This window comes from Lolium perenne, chromosome 4, assembly GCF_019359855.2.
Source record: "Lolium perenne isolate Kyuss_39 chromosome 4, Kyuss_2.0, whole genome shotgun sequence".
NCBI lineage: Eukaryota > Viridiplantae > Streptophyta > Magnoliopsida > Poales > Poaceae > Lolium > Lolium perenne.
The window spans coordinates 362,953-383,856 of NC_067247.2; the positions used below are offsets into that span (position 1 = coordinate 362,953).

At 45.0% G+C, this 20,904-nt stretch overlaps 2 protein-coding genes across 7 annotated transcripts; one reads left to right on the forward strand and one right to left on the reverse strand.

Annotated features, from left to right (window-relative positions):
• The first annotated feature begins 995 nt into the window (after positions 1–995).
• Positions 996–8,083, forward strand: LOC127319694 (uncharacterized). Of its 3 annotated transcripts, none has more exons than XM_051349662.2 (13): positions 996–1,225; positions 1,310–1,399; positions 1,538–2,307; positions 2,523–2,612; positions 2,688–2,930; positions 3,366–3,590; positions 3,714–3,825; positions 3,907–4,080; positions 4,166–4,335; positions 4,416–4,554; positions 4,649–4,725; positions 4,800–4,922; positions 7,819–8,083. In XM_051349662.2, the coding sequence occupies exons 1-12, from the start codon at positions 1,081–1,083 to the stop codon at positions 4,890–4,892; spliced, it is 2,328 nt and encodes a 775-aa protein (XP_051205622.1). In that variant the 5' UTR covers positions 996–1,080; the 3' UTR covers positions 4,893–4,922; positions 7,819–8,083. The 3 variants fall into 3 exon arrangements, with proteins under 3 accessions (XP_051205622.1, XP_051205621.1, XP_051205620.1); XM_051349661.2 differs by lacking the exon at positions 7,819–8,083 and adding an exon at positions 5,040–5,768; XM_051349660.2 differs by lacking the exon at positions 7,819–8,083 and having other exon boundaries at positions 4,800–5,768.
• LOC127319695 (uncharacterized) lies at positions 6,325–13,079 on the reverse strand. 4 transcript variants are annotated; one of them, XR_007862634.2, is made up of 8 exons: positions 12,684–13,079; positions 12,277–12,352; positions 11,972–12,166; positions 11,648–11,857; positions 11,175–11,560; positions 10,906–10,969; positions 7,552–10,842; positions 6,325–6,895 (listed from the first exon to the last, which is right to left on the reverse strand). XR_007862634.2 is itself a non-coding variant. In XM_051349663.2 (5 exons), the coding sequence occupies exons 1-5, from the start codon at positions 12,893–12,895 to the stop codon at positions 11,225–11,227; spliced, it is 1,029 nt and encodes a 342-aa protein (XP_051205623.1). In that variant the 5' UTR covers positions 12,896–13,078; the 3' UTR covers positions 11,020–11,224. The 4 variants fall into 4 exon arrangements, 1 of the variants encoding a protein (XP_051205623.1); XR_007862633.2 differs by having other exon boundaries at positions 7,552–10,969; XR_007862631.2 differs by lacking the exons at positions 6,325–6,895; positions 7,552–10,842; positions 10,906–10,969 and adding an exon at positions 11,020–11,074.
• Positions 13,080–20,904: the final 7,825 nt, after the last annotated feature.

Below are 20,904 nucleotides of genomic sequence, written 5' to 3' on the forward strand. Positions count from 1 at the left end.
TTGTGAAACTATGCGGTGCTGAATTTGCGGTACTCATGGTGGTACAGGAGGACTTACACGATCCCGAGGTTAGAAATGAAGTACGACTACATTAACCATGTTCTAGTGGAACATTAACCGCTTTCGGTATACGAGGGTACGTTACCGAAACTACCTCCATTATTCTAGATAGATTTGGGTAACCGGCTTGCGTTAGTTAGACTAGTCACAATGTACATGATACTAGTTTGTGATACCACCTCCACAATGCATAGTATCATAATATGGTATCATACTTATGTCATATTTAATATTTTGTAGAATCTCAATGCAAATGTGTGTACATGATGTATTTGTCATGAAGTTTTCTTGATTTATGTGTTATGATACAGTATCATAAAAGGCCGGAGGCAGCACCACCAACCAGGGACGAAGGGGGCAGCAAGGACCGCACCCATAAAGTTCCCGACGCCCCAAGCCAGGATTAAGTTACAGACGCCCGTACCACTTCGGGGATCCAATCAATTGGACGGAGGGGCTGGAGCGATTTTGCCGCAGATAACTAGTGGAGTCAACGATAGCTTGTAGATGTCTGCGACCTCGATGCATCGGACAACCACGGCTTCGACGCAACAAAGTTTGCCACTGCGGTGGGGGCTCCGTGCCCTGTAGGAGAAGAGGGCGGAGGCAAGGTCGGTGTCATCCTGGAGTACGCAGGCGACGTGTGAATGGGCGAGGTCAGGGTGGGCCGGGTTCCTTTTCCCCCGCAGGAGGAGAGCGCCGGTACCACTCGCCGGGTTTCAAGTAGTGGCAGTGGGGAAGGGATGCAAGGAGGGAGGATCTAGGGCTCCAGGTTACCTATACTGGCTTCGGAACGAAACGTTATTTAAGTTAGGCGGTGGCAGTTTCTGTAATTGTAATCGAAAAGTGTGGGTAGTTCCAAAACGGATGAAAAAAAGAGGGACCTTACTCCCTTTACTAGTAGGTAAATATAACATGAAAAGGGTTCATGCTGCGTCCCGTCCATCTCCACTTCTCCATCTACAGTATAGTAGAACAAATCGTCATTAGGCAGCGGCGCTACCCTGAACCCTAACCAGCATGACCTCGCCGGCGGCCGGTACACGCGGCCGCGGCCGTGGACGGGGCCGAGCCCGTGGCCGTGGACGCGGGCGTGGACGTGGAGGTGGGCGCGGCCGCTCGTCCAAGACGCCACCTCCCGCCTCGCCGCCCTCCCAAGGTCAAGGTGAGTCACTTCTCCTCCCGCCCTCGAGCTCACTCATCTCTTCTCTACTCTTCACCCTCTAACCCCCTTGGCTTGGACCCGCAGAGGCCGCACTGGAAGACACCGCCGACGGCTACGCTACTGGCTCAGCCGCCGTCGCCGCCGCCGTGCCGGAGACGACCGAGGCGGCTCAAGGTACGATTTTTTTACCTGACCACTGCCTGTTTCTACCTGTAGAGCGAGATGCTTGCTCGCGGCTGATAGATCTCCTAGTTTCGTTAGTTGCTCCGATGGGCTTCTCCGTGCTAACCGTTTGATGGAATGCCATGCCAGGGTCAATCGATCAGACAGTTGGGGAGGAACCAAAACAGCCGAGCCACACTATCGTGCTCTCTGATGATGAGATAGGGGAGGTGGAGGGCGGAGAGGCTCGTGCTATGGCCGCTGAGGACGCAGTGACTGCGCAAGATGCTCAAGGACGTGACCGGGAAGCAGTGGAGAATGAGGCGGCAGAGGTGAAAGAGCAGGATGTGGATGGTGGGAACGCTGATGATGTAGCCGCCAAGGATGATGTTGCTGCACAGAGCGCGACTGACGATGCATCAAATAAGCAAGAAAGTGACCCTCGACCGCTCTTCCAAGAAGAAATGAATGCTGAGCAACAAGAAGAGGAGGATCCCGAAGAGGTCATCTTCGAGGATCCCATGGATGAAGCGCTGGCTGCAGCTGAGGTCAAGGGAGAAGAGGAGGATCATGCTATGCTGGAGGAGGATCCTGAGGAGGTGGTTTTCGAGGATCCCCTGGGCGGGGGGCAGGTCAAAGGAGAGGAGGACCGTGCAAGGGTGGAGGAGGACGAGCGGACGGTGATGTCGAACATGGCGAAGAACAGGCAGCTGAAGAAGGAGCTGGAGATCTTCGTGGGAGGGCTGGGCCGCGACACTGTCGAGGAGGATATCAGGAAGGTGTTTGGACAGGTCGGCGATGTCGTGGAGGTCCGCCTCCACAAAGATTTCTTGACGAACAGGAATAAGGGGTTTGCGTTTGTCAAGTTTGCGAGCAAAGAGCAGGTTGCTCGGGCGCTTGCTGAAATGAAGAATCCTATGGTAATAACGCCTCAGATCTTTACTTTGAGGATGCACTGTTCTTTAGTACTCCCTCCCGTCTCATGAAACTTGTCGAAGATTTGACTAAATTTGGATCTATCTACATACTAAATAGTGTCTACATACATCCAAATTTTGACAAACCTAAGACAACTTTCGTATGATATCATCGTTTTTGTGATTTGATATGTGCATCTATTTTTCTTCCACTGCAGATACATGGAAAACGCTGTGGTGTCACTGCTAGTGAGGACAACGATACACTATTCTTGGGAAATATCTGCAATACATGGACAAAGGAAGCTGTATGTTTTTCTCATGTATGCAATCACGAGCTTTTAACTAAGTAACTTGACAAGTTCGTACCTTTTGTTTTTCAGATTAAGAGAAGGCTGAGTGACTACGGGGTACAAGGAGTTGAAAGCTTAACTCTTGTTCCTGATACCCAGAATGAGGGGAAGAGTCGGGGTTTTGCATTCCTCGAGTTTTCTTGCCACGCAGATGCGATGCTTGCATTCAAAAGGCTGCAGCAACCAGATGCTCTGTTTGGTCATCCTGAGAGAACTGCAAAAGTCGCTTTTGCAGAGCCAATTAAAGAACCAGATGCAGAAGTCATGGCACAGGTGTTTGAACTGCTATTACCATCCTCTTGTATTATAAAGAATTGCTGCATAAGAAGGTTGCCTTAAATTTACTATATTGCTGAGGTTAGTGAAAGAAGTGACTTAGTGTAGAAAGGTTACATTTTACCTTCAGTAATGATCTAAAAATACTACCTAATACTTCTATTTAGGTTTGAATTTTAGAGCAGACTGAGATCCGACATCTTCTTTGTTGCATAGTCGGTTTGTGTATGATCCTAGATATCTCTAATTCTCTATACAAAATAAGTTATTGTCTATGGCCAAACGGATACCACATGTTTTTATCTTACACTCTTTTCTCAATGTCCTTACTTTGTTACATTCTAGTATTTGGCGGGAAAGGACCGTAAATATCTCCTTTGTATCTGTTTTCACATTTGGATTATTCTCAATTGTTTGTTCTTCACATTGCAGGTTAAATCAGTATTTATTGACGGTCTTCCACCATACTGGGATGAAGATCGTGTTAAGGACCGATTCAAAGCTTATGGTTTGATAGAACGAGTTGTGCTTGCTCGCAATATGTCAAGTGCCAAAAGAAATGATTTTGGATTTGTAAACTTCTCAACACATGAGGCAGCTCTTGCCTGTATTGAAGCCACCAACAACACTGAATTGGGTGATGAAGGAAAATCAAAGGTATTTTCTGATTTGGAGTATTGCCGTCTTTCGTGTTGCATATATAACTCCTTACACCAAACAGCGTGCTCACATGTCCTTGTGTTGATGCTTAAGTGATGATTTTGGTGTTGTTAACTTCAGCTAAAAGTAAGGGTTAGACTTTCAAACCCTTTACCTAAAAGTCAGGCTGTGAAAGGTGGAATGAGTGGCGGGTTCAGAATTGGATATCCTGTATCTGGGTTTAACAAGCCTGGTAAGTAATTGTGCTCCCTCAAGTTTTGCTGTTGCTTGTGCTCTATGTGGATTGATTTATTAAACTTCGATGATTGCACAGGTAGAGGCTTTAATAGGGGAAGATCTGCCCCTCGTCGGGCAGGTTTCCATGGTGGTAGGGGTTTCAATAATCATTCTCTTGGTCGTGGCGGGAGATTTAGTTCCGCACCAAATAACAACAGTTTTGAAGTGTCGCCCTCTGATTTCCGAGGCAGTCAGGCTCCTGCGTTTCGAGGTGCACTTCCTATTGCGATTCAAAGCATCATTTTACTGTTCAAACCTTTTGAACGCATTTTCACACTGCTGACTATTATTAATAGAGGATAGATGGGAGCCTTCATCAGGAAGGCATGGTTCCTTTGATAGAGGTTATCCTCCACCTAGAAGGCCGGCATTTGAGCCTGAGGGTGATTTTGGTGGACCCTTTGGTGAAAATCAATATTTCTACGCAGATGCTCGGCCTAGTTTTAAGAGGCCACACTCTCACATGGTTTGTTACAGCATCTGTTACTAAAGTGCTAAGTAATTCTCTGTTACTATCCTCCTCTGAACTTACTTTTTGTCTGTTAGGAACCTGATCCTGGATATTTTGAGCCTGGTCCTCCCCGTGTGCGTCCTCGCTTTGACCATTACGACCATCCATTTCCGGGAGGGAACCGCTTTGATCACTATGACCAGCTGCCATTTTCTGGAAGGGACCGCTACAGAGGTTGTATCCTATTTTGGATGGAACACAGACATGTTTTGTGATGCCCCTTTGATACTTATTTGTTATGGCTTTTCATTGTATATTGCCATTGCAGACCCTTTTGAGATGGGGAGTGCTTATCCACGGGATTACTACGACCCTCGTCCTGGTCGTGTCCCTGCAGCCCCAGATGTAAGTATTTATCCTGTGTCCTTTTGTTATCCCTCTATTTGTCTAATTTCTGGTTTCTCTCCCATGTTATGCAGCAATATGGTAGGGGCGCATTCCGACCACATTATAGAGGCGGGCATTCTGGATTTAGAGGCAGACATTTTGGAGGCTGTGGGCATTACTACTAGGTGGTAGCGCTGCATGTCTCTTGTTATCTGGTGTGACTTTCTATTACTGGTCCCATTTGATATTTGCATCGTGCAGCACTAGTATGTGTTTAGATTTCTGGCGGTGGTGCAGGGTAGTAGACTAACAGTGTTTGGTTTGGTTGTCAGAAACACCATCCCCTCGTTAGCTGGTCGAGTCAGTTGGCTGTTAGTTCTCTTGATAATCACCGTTGCCGCAGACCTTTGCGAAAGAATAAATTTGTCCTTGTTAAAGGACATGTTTAGTGTCATGAATCTCCTATGAGGATATTGGTGGATGCCTTGATGATGTTAACATCTGCTAGGATCATGGCATGGACCTTTGATTAGCCGGTGATTTGGTGGATGCCTTGGAGATGAATTTTGGACAATTTATGGGGTTCTGTTGAATGTTTGCTGAGACTACTGGTATTGGTGTGCCATGGGGATATGGAATTGATTTGAGACTGTTCTTGGGGGTATTTTGTGTAAATATCTTGATTACTTAGTGGATCATGGAGTGCTAGCATTCTCATGAGGCTGTGAGCATGATAATGCAGTTTATGGTCGAATAAGATTTGTATGTTGGATTATTAGTTATTTTGTTACAATCTGTCCAAATCTCGTCACTCTTGGGTAATGCTCTTTGGAGACATGAACTTTTTCAGACCTGCGGTGATAGAATTTCAGCATGGAAGAAGTTGATCTGGTGTTACTATGTTAGTCATTGTGTCTGAGAGGGTTGGATTTTGGGCATGCAGTGATATTTAGGCATGTAGAAGTGGTCGAGAGATTTACAGAGACTAAAGTTTCATGAAATCCATCTGTAGCTGTTGTCTTTTCTGACTCTTATAATGGATCCAGTACCCTGTTTGTTCACTTGGACATGTTTTAACTAACTGGCTAACATAGTTTTTAGAGAAGTGATCATCTCGAGCACCCAGTGAGTTGCAGGGGCAGGTAAGAAAAGGTGGCATTTGTTCATATAATGTTGGTTTTTCTTCGGTATATGGATTTGTTGTCATGTTTGTTTGTTTTAACACTTCCTTTGCTGGTTGGAAGTCATGGATCAAGCAGTTAATAAAGATGGCATTCGTCCATATGCTGTTCAGTTTACTTCCATTGTGTATATGAAGGCAGAAGGTGCCGTCTGGTTTATTCATTGCAGCGTGTGATGCTTGTGTCTGTATTGGGAGCCGTTACATGTTGCTGCGTTTGTACATGTACTGGAACAAAATATTTGATAGACTGATTTTAAATGTCCTTATTTCTCGACTGAAAACCCAGCAGATCCGTGCAACTAATATATTCAGTTTTTAGTGTTGGTTCAAAAGAGAGGACATATAAGTGAAATATGCTGGGTTCCATGAGTTATGTATCAACTTCAAAACTTATCAACTAAAAAATAACTATAGCAAGCCTTTGTAACATGAAGTGAGCTGTAAATTTGCTTACGATTATGCTTGGTGGATGCAATGATATTACAACAGTGCCAGCATACTTGGTAAGATTGGTCTTGTTGCCAATACAACTTCAAAACTTTAAATTTCCTCTGGTAAGAAGTCAAAAGTTTGAAAGAAACACCTAGTAGCTACTTCATAATTCATAGTAATGTTCTTGTCTGAAGAACTGGCAGTGCTATAAGGCTACCTGTTCTTCTGCCAAAAATACCTCCACCTAATGCTTCCAGGTCTTACCCAACCATGTACCAGATGCTGGCCCCCTCCCCTCCCGAGATCTCCTCCCGCCGCTGGCCTCCTGCTGCCGGTCTCCGCTCCAGCTCCCCTCCCCGCCCCATGCGTCCGCCTCAAGGAGGCCAGTGCCGCCTGGCTAGCATCTCCTCCCACCCCGGCGGCCATGCCTGCATCCCTGCCCCGCCGGCCACTCCCTCAAGCTCGTCCCTCGCCGCTGGTCTCCGTTCGCCTCCTGCGTCCGCGTCAACGGGTCTGACGCTGATGAAGCGGATCAGCAACCTGCTGCAACGTCTTTGATCTGGTACCTGCAATCTGCATCACAAGTTGAGATCAATGCATGTCAAAACTTTCAGTCAGCATGTCATTCCAGCATAATGCAGTCAAAAGATGTTGTTGTCCAAAGATAGTGCATGCCAAAACTTTCAGGAAGAGTGCATGTCTCTATTTTTGACACATGAATGATAAGCCTAACAACTAAGAAGCATGTCTCTGTTCTGGAGTTTGTCATTCAGGAAGACTGCATGCAAAGGCCCTAAGCTTGGAACTAAGAAGCATGTCTCTGTTTATAGTCTGTCATTCAGGAAGAGTGCATGTTGTTAAAACTTTTTGACTTGGAGTCCAAACATTAAGCATTGTCATGTAAGTTCTCAAGCAAATCAAGTTATTTTAAAATTTAAAAGTTGACAACATCAGTAGTTTAGAGTTGTAAAAGGCTTAACCAATCTACTCCATTAGAAGCTGACAACATCAGGAGTACTCAATTTAAATAAAAACAAAAGAGAAACATTAATCATTAAAGAAGAGTGAAGCTAATAAATCTACTCCCTTGATGTCTGACTCTGAATTTAGCTACTAGTGCACTTTGAGTACAGAACATAATGCATGTTTCCTACCAACAAATGCCACTGAAGCTCTTTAGCACACAAATGATGACAAAAACTCAAAGCAGCAGAAAAAAGTGAACTTACTCGATCGGCTCCCTTGGTGTGAGCTCTGTATGTCTTGCCATCCTTATTTTCTCCATACCAGAAGTAGGTCTCGGTCCTCTCATCATACATCACACCTCCTCCATGCGCTTGTATAGGTTTGCTATCGCACAAACAGAGAGTGGCTTGCTATCGCAGACGTAGAAGCCTATCGACCAACACCATTAGAAACTATCGCAGCTGTTATAGGAAGCTACTATTTTTTACGTTTTATTTTACTCATTTGATGAGGGCATGTCTCATTTACAGGTGAGGAGGATACTCACTTGGTGCCTAAACATAAGGTGAAGAAACCAGGGGCATGGTGTCTGCACGAAGAAAGAATGCACTATCACAAAACGCCTAAAGCAGGAATCCCTCAGTTCCCTATACTGAAATTTATCACATTCCTGGATCTACTCCAGAAAGGCACTTTGGTTATGAACTTATGATTATGACTGTACATGGGCTGGATATAATGTTAACAGAGTATATCATCAATTACAGAAAAGGCACTTTGGTTTTTTGCAAGATATTTAATCACTGGATACTCCAGTAGTTTCATCCAGCAGGATACCCATATGTTTACCCTGGTTAAACTTTTTACTAAGATAAACAAGCAGCTAATACTCCAGTAGTACCAGTAGAACAGACCAAAATTTTCCCATCTACTGTAGTGTAGAATAACAAAGACAATTCAGGTTGGACTGTTCTACTGGAGTATAACAAAGACATTTCAGGTTCCAGGAGTGATGTACTTTCATCACAATCAGAAACCCATACATCAATGCTTAGATCCAGTGTTTTGCAGGTATCAACCAATTTAAGCTACTCCAAAATTTCTACCCCAAACATAAGCTTTTCGACAAGCAAAGCAAAAGTACAGTACTCCTGGAAGGTTGCGAAGTGAGCCATATCAAGTGTGCTGAAACACTCTCCAACCATCAAAACTGTATGTGCTGTGTTAGAATGCGAAGTTACATGGGCAGACGCTAGTTTGGCCCGAAATGGGTACTCCAGCAAGCAGGTGTGACCAGCAGGAGCAGTAGTATAGACCATGTAAATTTGGCCAGAAAGGAACATGACCTCTAATGCCAGAAAGTGTCTTTCACACGTGGGCACCAGCGCTCCATCCAATTTCAGATTTTTAATTTTTTTAAAATCTCACACTTCTATATCTCTAAATATTATGGTGTTAAATATATAGATAGATATGTATTGTAGGGGTATGCAAAAAAGTCCCGTTAAAAAAATACATTGTATTTTGAGAAATATAAAAAAGACAAATTTGTGACAGTAAATGGTAGTACAATAGTATTAAAATAGTATATCTTTTTGTCAGAAACTTGTTTATTTTCTATTTCTCAAAATTTAAAGTATTTTTTATCGAACTTTTTTGCGTAGACTTCTCCTGTACATATCTATCTACATATTTAGCGCCATAATTTTTGGAGAAATAGAAGTGGAGAAGTGGAGTGAGCACTGGTGCCCATGTGCACCAAATCCCTATCCCTCTCATGCTTGTTATTGAGCTGCTTCAAAGTAAATTTGCCTAGGCTAGCAGCAGTAGGGGTATTGTTTATCTACACAAGCACATCTCACGTGTGTTGCTTTGTAAATTAGTGTGTTGCCTAATTGTTTGAACTACTCTGAAAATTATCTCTCAAAATGTGCATCTGGTAAGAGCTGGACTGACCCTCGAAAGAAGGCAACGGGGGCGAGGATGGCGAGCGCGACGAGGTCGTGGTAGACGTTGAGGACGGACTTGGTGAGGACGTGGTAGCCGCCGCACGTGATCTGGACGAAGGCCATGCCCGCATCCGCCAACCACGCCTTGTTCTCCCACAACTGCACCCACCCGCTACCGCTCATGTCGCGCCAGCAAAGAGGCCATTTTTACCACGACCTTGGCTGGATCCAGCAACAACACCAGATTGGAGCTCCGCCGTGCCGCCACGAGCAGCACCAGAGTGATTGGATCTCCGCCGGCCACCAACTCGAATTGAGCTCCTCCACACCGGCACCACCACCACCACGAGTAGAAAAATCCTCATTTTAAGCATTAACCCAGTGGGCACGAGAGGATGAGGCACAGGGCACCACAACGCGAGAGAAAGAGGGAGGCAAACGTCGCGCGCAAGGAGGGAGCATGGGGCAGAGGGGAAGCAGCCTCGAGAGGCGGAGGGGAAGCAGCGCCGTCGACGAGAGCAAAGAATTGCTTGGCCAGGAAATCTTAGGGGGGGTTATCGCAAAAAAAAAAAGGGTCCGACACCTAATATGTGACGGAGTATATAAATTCCAGCTTAACATGTAAAACAGACATATACAGAGGTTACATCAGGGCTGTTCAGAAATCCTTGTGTAAGCCAAATGGTGTTGCTACGAATTCACCAGATTTCATCATTATACGATGTGGAGCAAACTACTTTGTCGTGGAACAAACAAATGCAATTAGGACTGTGCTTTGCACTTGCACATCTGCCAACAAACATACCGTATTTTCAAACTCATTTTATACCAGACCTCCTGCACGTTCAACGGTAAGATTGGTCTTAGTCGTCAACGTCAGGAACAATTATTGGCAATACAACTCCAAATACTCCAAAACATTTCAAGCAAACTCGAAGAATAAGCATGCACACAATTGGATGATTTGCTTGAAGAATTCCACACACATGATCTAATGATGTTTGTAATTCAAAAACAGCACGGGTTACATCAAATCTTCCGGTAAGATAATCTCCAATGTCGACAATCACCATCTTTACCGATTCAAAGAAACCCCCTACTGCAGATACTAATGGCCGCCGTATCTGAAGATAATACCCCGTAGATTTCTCTTCATAAAGAGGAAATGTATGGTGTAATACACACAATATCTACACTGGCAGTGAAAATTAAATGTACAAGACAGGGTTATAAAAAAAACGATGTCCTAGGTGAGCGACATGAGGAAGGGCAGCTGCCAGAGATGGATCAGCACTGCCGAGGCAGCAACAGCCCAAGCACAAAACAGAACAAGCAAATCATGCAAACATCTGGTATGGTGATTAGAGTGCTTGGAGCATTTAGCTAGTAGCTGCTGTTGCGTTAGTTTATTACTCAAAACAGCCAATTAGTGTAGTAGCGTGTTACCTGTTCTTCTCCCCAAATACCTTGGCCTAGTGCTACCTCAAGTCAACCAATTAGTTTAGTAGCTGCTGTTACACTAGTTTATATTACTCAAATAAACCATTTGTTTAAATTGTTACCTGTTCTTCCACCACAAACACCTCCGGCTAATGCTTCCAGGTCCTACCCAACCATACATATCAATTCCAGTTTTAACATGTATAAGACAGAGAGGTTATGGAATACCTGCCATACGGCTTTCAGCTCTATTTGCATAACAATTTTTCAGTTCCTAGACTGAAAACACAACCTGAGAGCACACATAAGATATAAAGCAACAATAAATTACACAAGGACAGATGATACCTTCAACTGGTTTTTTTTTCCTCTAAAAGACCATATGGTTTCAACAAAGCTGCTAGAGCAGAGTAAGGTTTAAACTTTAATAATGACGACATAACTCGGACTCAAACCCATCGGCACAGAATAAACAAGTAAAGGGCATAACGGTCTACCTCGCAAGTCTGATAACTCGAACTAATTGCCTGGCCTTCTTCATAATGATTTAATAACCGTGCCTGCCCGGAGACCGTGATCTGCTCCTCATTCTCCCCATGTTCCTTCTTGCATCACCATTCCTACCGTCTCTGTGCCTCTCCCTTTCGTAATCTCTCCGGTTGTTGTAGGAACCGCCTCTATAGTCTGACCCTCTGCCTGCATGCTCATAGGGCCTCCCCCTGTCACGGTGGCGCTCACAGTACCGGTCACGATCATGCTCTCTACCAGGTCTCTCCCTAGGTACGTCACGTCGGCCTCCGTTGTGGTAAGACCCTCTCTCCCTCTGACTCTGGCGCTCGTCCACTTCCTTCTCCCTCGCAAGCCTCTCCTCTTCTCTTGCAGCCTGAAAAGCAACGGAGATCAGAACTTGCTGTCATAAAGGCAAAAGGGTGCTGTTCCCTTTTAGCCATGCAACAAAACGATTATCCACCTTGTATTCCGCAAGAAAATCCCTGACGAGACCATAACCGATGTGCTGCTTGCCGGTAACATGGGATTGCGTCCTCTCGAGGACGTCATTGGTCACCAAGAACGAACCACATTGCTCGCAAAGCTCCATCTTCTTCTCCTGCGGGATCATGAGGGCCTTATTCTCTATCTGGTTGGTCAGAGCCGCCTTCTCGAGATTCAGAACGTCAACCTGCAATCCATCCAGGATCAGATACGTGTTAGTTGAGTAGAGGCACCACTGAGGGCCAGTGATAATTGAGCAAACTAAAAAAAAGGTCATGGGGGCTGTGTGTCAGTGCAGTACCATCCTCATAAGCGCTGTAGCTTCGTCAATTTTGCCAGACTCGCCGAGCTGTTCGATCTGCTCCAGCAGCTTCTTGATCTTCTCTTCGAGCATGGAGAGCTGCTCGGACTTGTCACCGTGGGCAGGAGGCGGTAATTCGACTTCTTGAGCAAGCCTGTCTCGGCCACGCCTGATTTTCCTGTCAAGGTCCAGCACCTATATGCAGGAGACAGAGGTTGGAATTCAAGCAAGATATACATAGTAGTACATACCCAGGTATGGCTATGTTGTAGATTGCAAATTGCGAGGGAGAGAAACTGACTGACCAGCTTCTCACAGCGGTGCGCGAGCTCCGCCTCGAATTTGGGCAGGATGGCAGCATACCTCGGGGAGTCCTCGAAACTGTGTTTGTGCAGGGAGGAGACACATCATAACAGTGCAAGTACTGAGTACACATGTATGTTTAAGGAATATGCATATACGCTTAATAATCCTGAGAAAATATCCTTCCTTATGGAATTGTTAATATACATACATACATACATACATACATACATACATACATACATACATACATACATACATACATACATGAGTATCAATCATGGAATGAATATGACATCAGCTAGGATTAACATTGCGAATATACAGATATGCTGGCAAAGATTAAAAAAAGGATGAATAATAATAGTAAGAATTGGGGATTGGATCGAGAGGAGGAGGAGAAACGAACCTTTGTTTGAGGATTGGGTCGTGGATCTTGGGGCAATTGCCAAGGTTGCTCTTGGTGTTGATGAAGAGGTCGTGCGGGCAGAAGCGGGCCATGTAGGGGGCGCAGACGTCGGGGTCGTCCCACCCCACCTCCCGGTGATCCTTTTTCTCATCCTCCGTCAGGTTCCTCGACGAACCCATCAGCGCGTCCAGCAGAGCCCGCTGCGCGTCCATCCTCGACGACGGCAGCGCAAACCCTAGCTGATGCCGGATGCGGCGGCGGCGGTGTGTGCCGTGGAGAAGAGAGACGGACCGGACGACGAGCAAAAGAGCTGATTGGGTTTGTTTGGGCCGATTTGGATCTCTCTGAATAGGGTTCGGATTTCCAATCTCAAATCCAATCGAGCTGCTGGGGTTTGTTTGTTTGGGCCAATTGGATGGATATTTATTTGGATCAGAAAACCGTTTCCACTCAGTCACAATTGCTACCTCTGTCCGTGTTTTTTTTTTTGCATGGTAATATGATTCTCATTGATAAATAAAATGCGAGATACAAAATACGTATACACCGATCTTACAGATCTGGAAAGATAGGATAAACCTATGTGACAAACCAACGCCTATCCATCTTCTTTGGCACCACCGTGGCAGCCACCAAGGAAAAAATGGACAGATCACCTCTTCACCTGAGCTCGACGCGGCTCCATCGCTGATCATCAGCTTTTCGGACCTCCAATGTAGTTTGCCATAGGACACCATTGCCGTTGAAAGAATCAGACCAGGGCAACATGTCCCTGGACACGCCATCGAACTTCAGCACTGGCACCCACGCACGACGATGTCGTAGTAGGGTACCAGTACAATCATACTTGAACCACGAACCATCCACAAGGTGCACCATCTTCCAGCTGTCACCAGTGCAGACCACCGTCTGCACGTACTCCTGGACGAATCCTCTCTGCTCCACCTTGGCGCCGGAGACAACGCCGCAGCAACGGGGACAGAGCAGGAGGAAAAAACCATCTGATGGAGTCGTCACTGCCGCCTCGCCGACACCATCCATGAACCCTAAAGCCACCGATCTAAAAGATCGGCAAGCACACAGTGCCACCAACTCTGAGACGCCGCAATGAAGGACGGCGCCGGTGTGGGAGAAGAGTTGAGGCAGATTTATTTGCTCGGGCGCCGCTCCCACCACCCCAACGGCGCTCCATGCCAGAGAACTCCTAGCCCTAAGTACCATGCAAAAAACGGGGTCCCCCTCCCTCCTACCGCCGGAGCGGCAAGCGGAAGGAGAGGGGCCCAACGCAGATGCTGGAGATTGGAGCAGGAAATTTGTTTCCACCGCCGCCGCCTGGGAGACGCAGACGCGGAAGACCTAGATGGACCTCTGTCAGTCCTTGACAAGACTACAAGAGGATGTCTCTCTTTTTTCATTAAAAAAATATACTCCCTCCAACTCATATTACTTGCAACTAGTATGAATGTACCTAGACACATCTAGACAGATAAATATTTATTAGATACCATACCTACCTTTCCCATGTTTCCTTTTACCTAAAACCACAATTTTTTCGGGACCGTTAGCGGTCGATTCTGATCTTTCGGGATCAACAACATCAACCATCGAGGCGATGAGGAAGTTTCACTGCCAAGCTTCACCAAGCCCGCCACCCGTGGGGTACTCGCCGATCTGCTAGGCGACATAACTTTCGGGTCGAGGTTCCAATCTGGATAGCGACTCGGAAAGCACCGATAACTTTGGCTTCGCCAACTTCGACTTCATCGACAAATCTACTGCTGTTAGGGAGGTCTTCGTCGATACATACGGTGTCACCGACCCTGAAGCCAAAAGTCTGCGTAATCGGGGAGGCAAGCCGCCAAGTGCCCAGAGGATGACGCGTCTGAGGCTTTCGATGATTTGGGAAATCCATATATCGATCCCACAGATCTCACGCGTGGAACAACAAACAAATACATCGGGTCCACACCACGAGAGAAAGTGCAGTTGCCGCAAGAAGCTTGGGATAGAGCTCAGAGATCCATTAATGGCACATAGCCGATGACTACTGCAGCTACGCCACATGCGTTGTTAACATACCAATATAAACGCGCTCGTGCTGGTCGAGAGTTAGAAAATAAAGGATAATACTCGAATAAAGAAAAACTGCACCTTCTGCGTCAAGTGCGCGCAGGGCAAACCTGAATCGACACTCAAGAACTTCGGGAGATAGTCATAGGGACACTCGCGCAAGAGCAAGATCTCGATTGGCAAACGTGCCCGGTCACGAACGGTAAAACCTGATCCAAAACCTCGACATGTCCTTTATGTCAATAGAAACGAGAGGGCACATCATCACAAAAACTCTGGAAGCAGGATACATGGTAACACATGCCTTCATAATGAAGGAGATATGCCCTAGAGGTAATAATAAAGTGGTTATTATTTATATCTTTATGTTTATGATAAATGTTTATATATCATGCTAGAATTGTATTAACCGAAACATTAGTACATGTGTGATATGTAGACAAACAAGAAGTCCCTAGTATGCCTCTTAAACTAGCTTGTTGATTAATGGATGATTAGTTTCATAGTCATGAACATTGGATGTTATTAATAACAAGGTTATGTCATTGTGTGAATGATATAATGGACACACCCAATTAAGCGTAGCATAAGATCTCGTCATTAAGTTATTTGCTATAAGCTTTCGATACATAGTTACCTAGTCCTTATGACCATGAGATCATGTAAATCACTTATACCGGAAAGGTACTTTGATTACACCAAACACCACTGCATAAATGGGTGGCTATAAAGGTGGGATTAAGTATCCGGAAAGTATGAGTTGAGGCATATGGATCAACAGTGGGATTTGTCCATCCCGATGACGGATAGATATACTCTGGGCCCTCTCGGTGGAATGTCGTCTAATGTCTTGCAAGCATATGAATGAGTTCATAAAAGACCACGTACCACGGTACGAGTAAAGAGTACTTGTCAGGAGACGAGGTTGAACAAGGTATAGAGTGATACCGAAGATCAAACCTCGGACAAGTAAAATATCGCGAGACAAAGGGAATTGGTAATATATGTGTATGGTTCATTCGATCACTAAAGTCATCGTTGAATATGTGGGAGCCATTATGGATCTCCAGATCCCGCTATTGGTTATTGGTCGGAGTGAGTACTCAACCATGTCCGCATAGTTCTCGAACCGTAGGGTGACACACTTAAAGTTGGATGTTGAAATGGTAGCACTTGAATTATGGAATGGAGTTCGAATATTTGTTCGGAGTCCCGGATGAGATCCCGGACATCACTAGGAGTTACGGAATGGTCCGGAGAATAAGATTCATATATAGGATGTCATTTTATGTGAAATAAAATGTCGCGGAAGGTTCTATGGAAGGTTCTAGAAGGTTCTAGAAAAGTCCGGAAGAAACCACCAAGGAAGGTGGAGTCCACAAGGGACTCCACCTCCATGGCCGGCCAGCCCTAGATGGGGTGGAGTCCCAAGTGGACTCCACCATAGGGGCCGGCCACCCCCACATGGGAGGTGGGAATCCCACCTTTGGGTGGGAGTCCTAGTTGGGCTAGGTTTCCCCCTCCTATGGAAGGTTTTGGTTTCGGGTCTTATTCGAAGACTTGGACACCAACACTTGGGATCCACCTATATAATGAGGGGCCAAGGGAGGGGGCCGGCCACCCCAAGACCATAAGCTGGCCGCCCCCCATAGAGTGGCCGGCCACCCCCTCCCAAACCCTAGCCAAGCTCCTCCACTCCATATTGCCCGCATTGCTTAGCGAAGCTCCGCCGGACTTCTACACCGCCACCGACACCACGCCGTCGTGCTGTCGGATTCAAGAGGAGCTACTACTTCCGCTGCCCCGCCGGAACGGGGAGGTGGACGTCGTCTTCATCAACAACCGAACGTGTGACCGAGTACGGAGGTGCTGCCGTTCGTGGCGCCGGAACCGATCGTGATCAAGATCTTCTACGCGCTTTTGCAAGCGGCAAGTGATCGTCTACCGCAGCAACAAGAGCCTCATCTTGTAGGCTTTGGAATCTCTTCAAGGGTGAGACTCGATACCCCCTCGTTGCTACCGTCTTCTAGATTGCATCTTGGCTTGGATTGCGTGTTCGCCGTAGGAAAATTTTTGTTTTCTATGCAACGTTATCCTACGGTGGTATCGAGCCGTGTCTATGCATAGATGGTTGCACGAGTAGAACACAATGGTTTGTGGGCGTTGATGCTCTTGTTATCTTTAGTTTGTGTACTTTGCATCTTTATGGCATAGTGGGATGAAGCGGCTCGGACTAACTTTACATGACCGCGTTCATGAGACTTGTTCCTCGTTCGACATGCAACTTGTATTGCATAAGAGGCTTTATGGTGTCTGTCTCTCCTACTATAGTAAAGATTCAATTTACTCTTCTATTGAAAACATTAGTATCAACGTTGTGGTTCATGTTCGTAGGTAGATTAGATCTCTCTCGAAAACCCTAAACCACGTAAAATATGCAAACCAAATTAGAGACGTCTAACTTGTTTTTGCAGGGTTTGGTGATGTGATATGGCCATAATGTGATGATGAATATGTATGAGATGATCATTATTGTATTGTGGCAACCGGCGGGAGCCTTATGGTTGTCTTTAAATTTCATGTTGAGTAGTATTTCAAAGTAGTTGTAATAGTTGCTACATGGAGGACAATCATGAAGACGGCGCCATTGACCTTGACGCTACGCCGACGATGATGGAGATCATGCCCGAAGATGATGGAGATCATATCCGTGCTTTGGAGATGAAGATCAAAGGCGCAAGAACAAAAGGGCCATATCATATCACATATGAACCGCATGTGATGTTAATCCTTTTTATGCATCTTATTTTGCTTAGATCGCGACGGTAGCATTATAAGATGATCCCTCACTAAAATCTCAAGATAATAAAGTGTTCATCCTTAGTAGCACCGTTGCCAAGTCTTGTCGTTTCGAAGCACCTCGTGATGATCGGGTGTGATAGATTCAATAAGTACATATAACGGGTGCAAGACGCAGTTTTGCACATGCGGATACTAAGGTGGCCTTGACGAGCCTAGCATGTACAGACATGGTCTCGGAACACGTGATACCGAAAGGTAGAGCATGAATCATATGGTTGATATGATGAACACTTTGAGTGTTCGCCATTGAAATCACACCTTTTCTCGTGATGATCGGGTTTAGGTGCGGTGGATTTGGTTCGTGTGATCACTAAGACAATGCGAGGGATATTGTTTTGAGTGGGAGTTCACTTAGGTTTTTAATTATGTTGAATTAAAATTTGAACTCAATTTGTCATAAACTTAGTCTAAACTATTGCAAATATATGTTGTAGAGATGGCGTCCCCAATCAATTTTAATCGGTTCCTAGAGAAAGAGAAACTTAAGAGCAACGGTAGCAACTTCACCGACTGGTTCCGTCATGTGAGGATCTTCCTCTCTGGCGGAAATCTGCAATTTGTGCTTGATGCACCGCTAGGTGACCCTCCTGCAGAAGATGAATCCGATGAAGTAAAAGCCGTTTACGCGACTCGGAAAACTTCGGTACTCTCAAGTTCGGTGTGCCATCCTGTGCGATCTGGAATCCGATCTTCAAAAACGTTTTGAGCACCATGATCCTCATGAGTTGATGAATGAGCTGAAAGCTATATTCGAGACTCATGCGGCGATGGAATGCTATGAAGCATCGAAACATTTCTTCAGCTGTATGATGGAAGAAGGCAGCTCCGTTAGTGAGCACATGCTCGCCATGACCGGCATGCGAAGAAACTCGATGACTTGGGAATAGTGATTCCTAACGATCGGGGATTAATCGTGTCCTTCAATCACCGCCACCAAGTTACAAGAACTTTGTGATGAACTACAATATGCGTAACATGAACAAGGAGTTACACGAACTTTTTGGCATGCTAAAAGCTGAGATTGAGATCAAGAAAGAGCACCAAGTGTTGATGGTCAACAAGACCACCGGTTTCAAGAAAGCAGGGCAAGTCTAAGGGAAAATTCAAGAAGGGTGGCAAGAAAGCTGCCACGCCTCCTATGAAACCTAAGAACGGCCCTAAGCACGATCTTGAGTGCTATTCGCAAGGAGAAGGGACACCGAAGCGTAATTGCTCCAAGTATCTGGCTGATCTGAAGAGCGGCCTTGTCAAGAAGAAGAAAGAAGGTATATTTGATATACATGTTATAGATGTTCATTTCACTGGTTCTCGTTCTAGTACACAGGTATTTGATACTGGTTCGGTTGCTCATATTTGTAACTCGAAACAGGAACTAAAGAATAAACGACAAGCTGCTGAAAGATGAAGTGACGATGCGCGTTGGAAACGGATCCAAGGTCAATGTGATCGCAATCGGCACACTTCCTCTACATCTACCTTCGGGATTAGTTTTAAGCCTAAATAATTGCTATTATGTACTGCGTTGAGCATGAACATTATATCTGGATCTTGTTTAATGCAAGACGGTTATTCATTCAAGTCTCGAGAATAATGGTTGTTCTATTTTTATGAATAATATCTTTTATGGTCGAGCACCACAAAAGAATGGCTTATTTCTATTAGATCTCGATAGTAGTGATACGCATATACATAACATTGATGCTAAGCGAATTAAACTTAATGATAATTCTACTTATATGTGGCACTGTCGTCTTGGTCATATTGGAGTGAAACGCATGAAGAAACTCCATCTTGATGGATTACTTGAATCACTTGACTTTGAGTCACTTGATAGATGCGAAGCATGTCTAATAGGTAAAATGACAAAGACTCCATTTTACGGTATGATGGAGCGAGCTACGACTTATTGGAAATCATACATACGTATGTATGTGGACCAATGAGCGTAGCATCGCGCGATGGTTATCGTTATGTTCTAACCTTCACGAGATGATCTGAGTAGATATGGGTATATCTATTTCATGAAACATAAATCCGAAACTTTCGAGAAGTTTAAGGAATTTCAAAGTGAAGTAGAAAATCAACGTAACAAGAAGATCAAATTTCTACGATCTGATCGTGGAGGTGAATATCTGAGTTATGAGTTTGGCATGCATTTAAAGAAATGCGGAATACTTTCACAATTGACACCGCTTAGGAACACCTCAACGAAACGGTGTGTCCGAACGTCGTAATCGAACTCTCTTAGATATGGTTCGTAGTATGATATCTCTTCTTGATTTGCCGTTATCATTTTGGAGTTATGCATTAGAGACAGCCGCATTCACTTTAAATAGAGCACCATCAAAATCCGTAGAAACGACACCGTATGAATTATGGTTTAATAAGAAACCTAAGTCATCGTTCTGAAAGTTTGGGGTTGCGAAGCCTATGTAAAGAAGTTACAACCGGACAAGCTAGAACCCAAAGCGGAGAAATGCGTCTTCATAGGATACCCTAAGGAAACTATAGGGTACACTTTCTATCACAAATCCGAAGGCAAAATCTTTGTTGCTAAGAACGGAACCTTTCTGAGAAAGAATTTCTCACTAAAGAAGTATTTGGAAGAAAAGTAGAACTTCGATGAGATTGATGAATCTATACTCGTTGATCGAGTAGCGCGATCTGGAAGTTGTACTGCACCGCCTACACCGCAACAGAGGAAGCTAATGATAATGATCATGAAACTTGAGCGAGGAAACTACCGAACCTCGCAGATCGACAAGGGAACGTGCCACTCCTGATTGGTATGATCCTTGTTTAAATGTCATGATTGTAGATAACAATGATGAGGACCCTGCGACGTATGAAGAAGCGATGATGAGCCCAGATTCCAACAAATGGCAAGAAGCCATGAAATCCGAAATGGGATCCATGTATGATAACAAAGTATGGACTTTGGTAGACTTACGATAGCCGAAAGGCTGTCGAGAATAAATGGATCTTCAAGAGAAAAACAGATCTTGATGGTAATATTACTGTCTATAAAGCTCGACTTGTCGCAAAGGGTTTCAGACAAATTCAAGGAGTTGACTACGATGAGACTTTCTCACCTGTAGCGAAGCTAAAATGCATGAGGATTTTGTTAGCAATAGCTGCATTTTTCGATTATGAGATTTGGCGGATGGATGTCAAAGCGGCGTTCCTTAATGGAGATATTGAGGAAGAGTTGTATATGGTACAACCCAAAGGTTTTGTCGATCCTAAAAATGCGACAAAGTATGCAAACTTCAGCGTTCAATCTATGGAC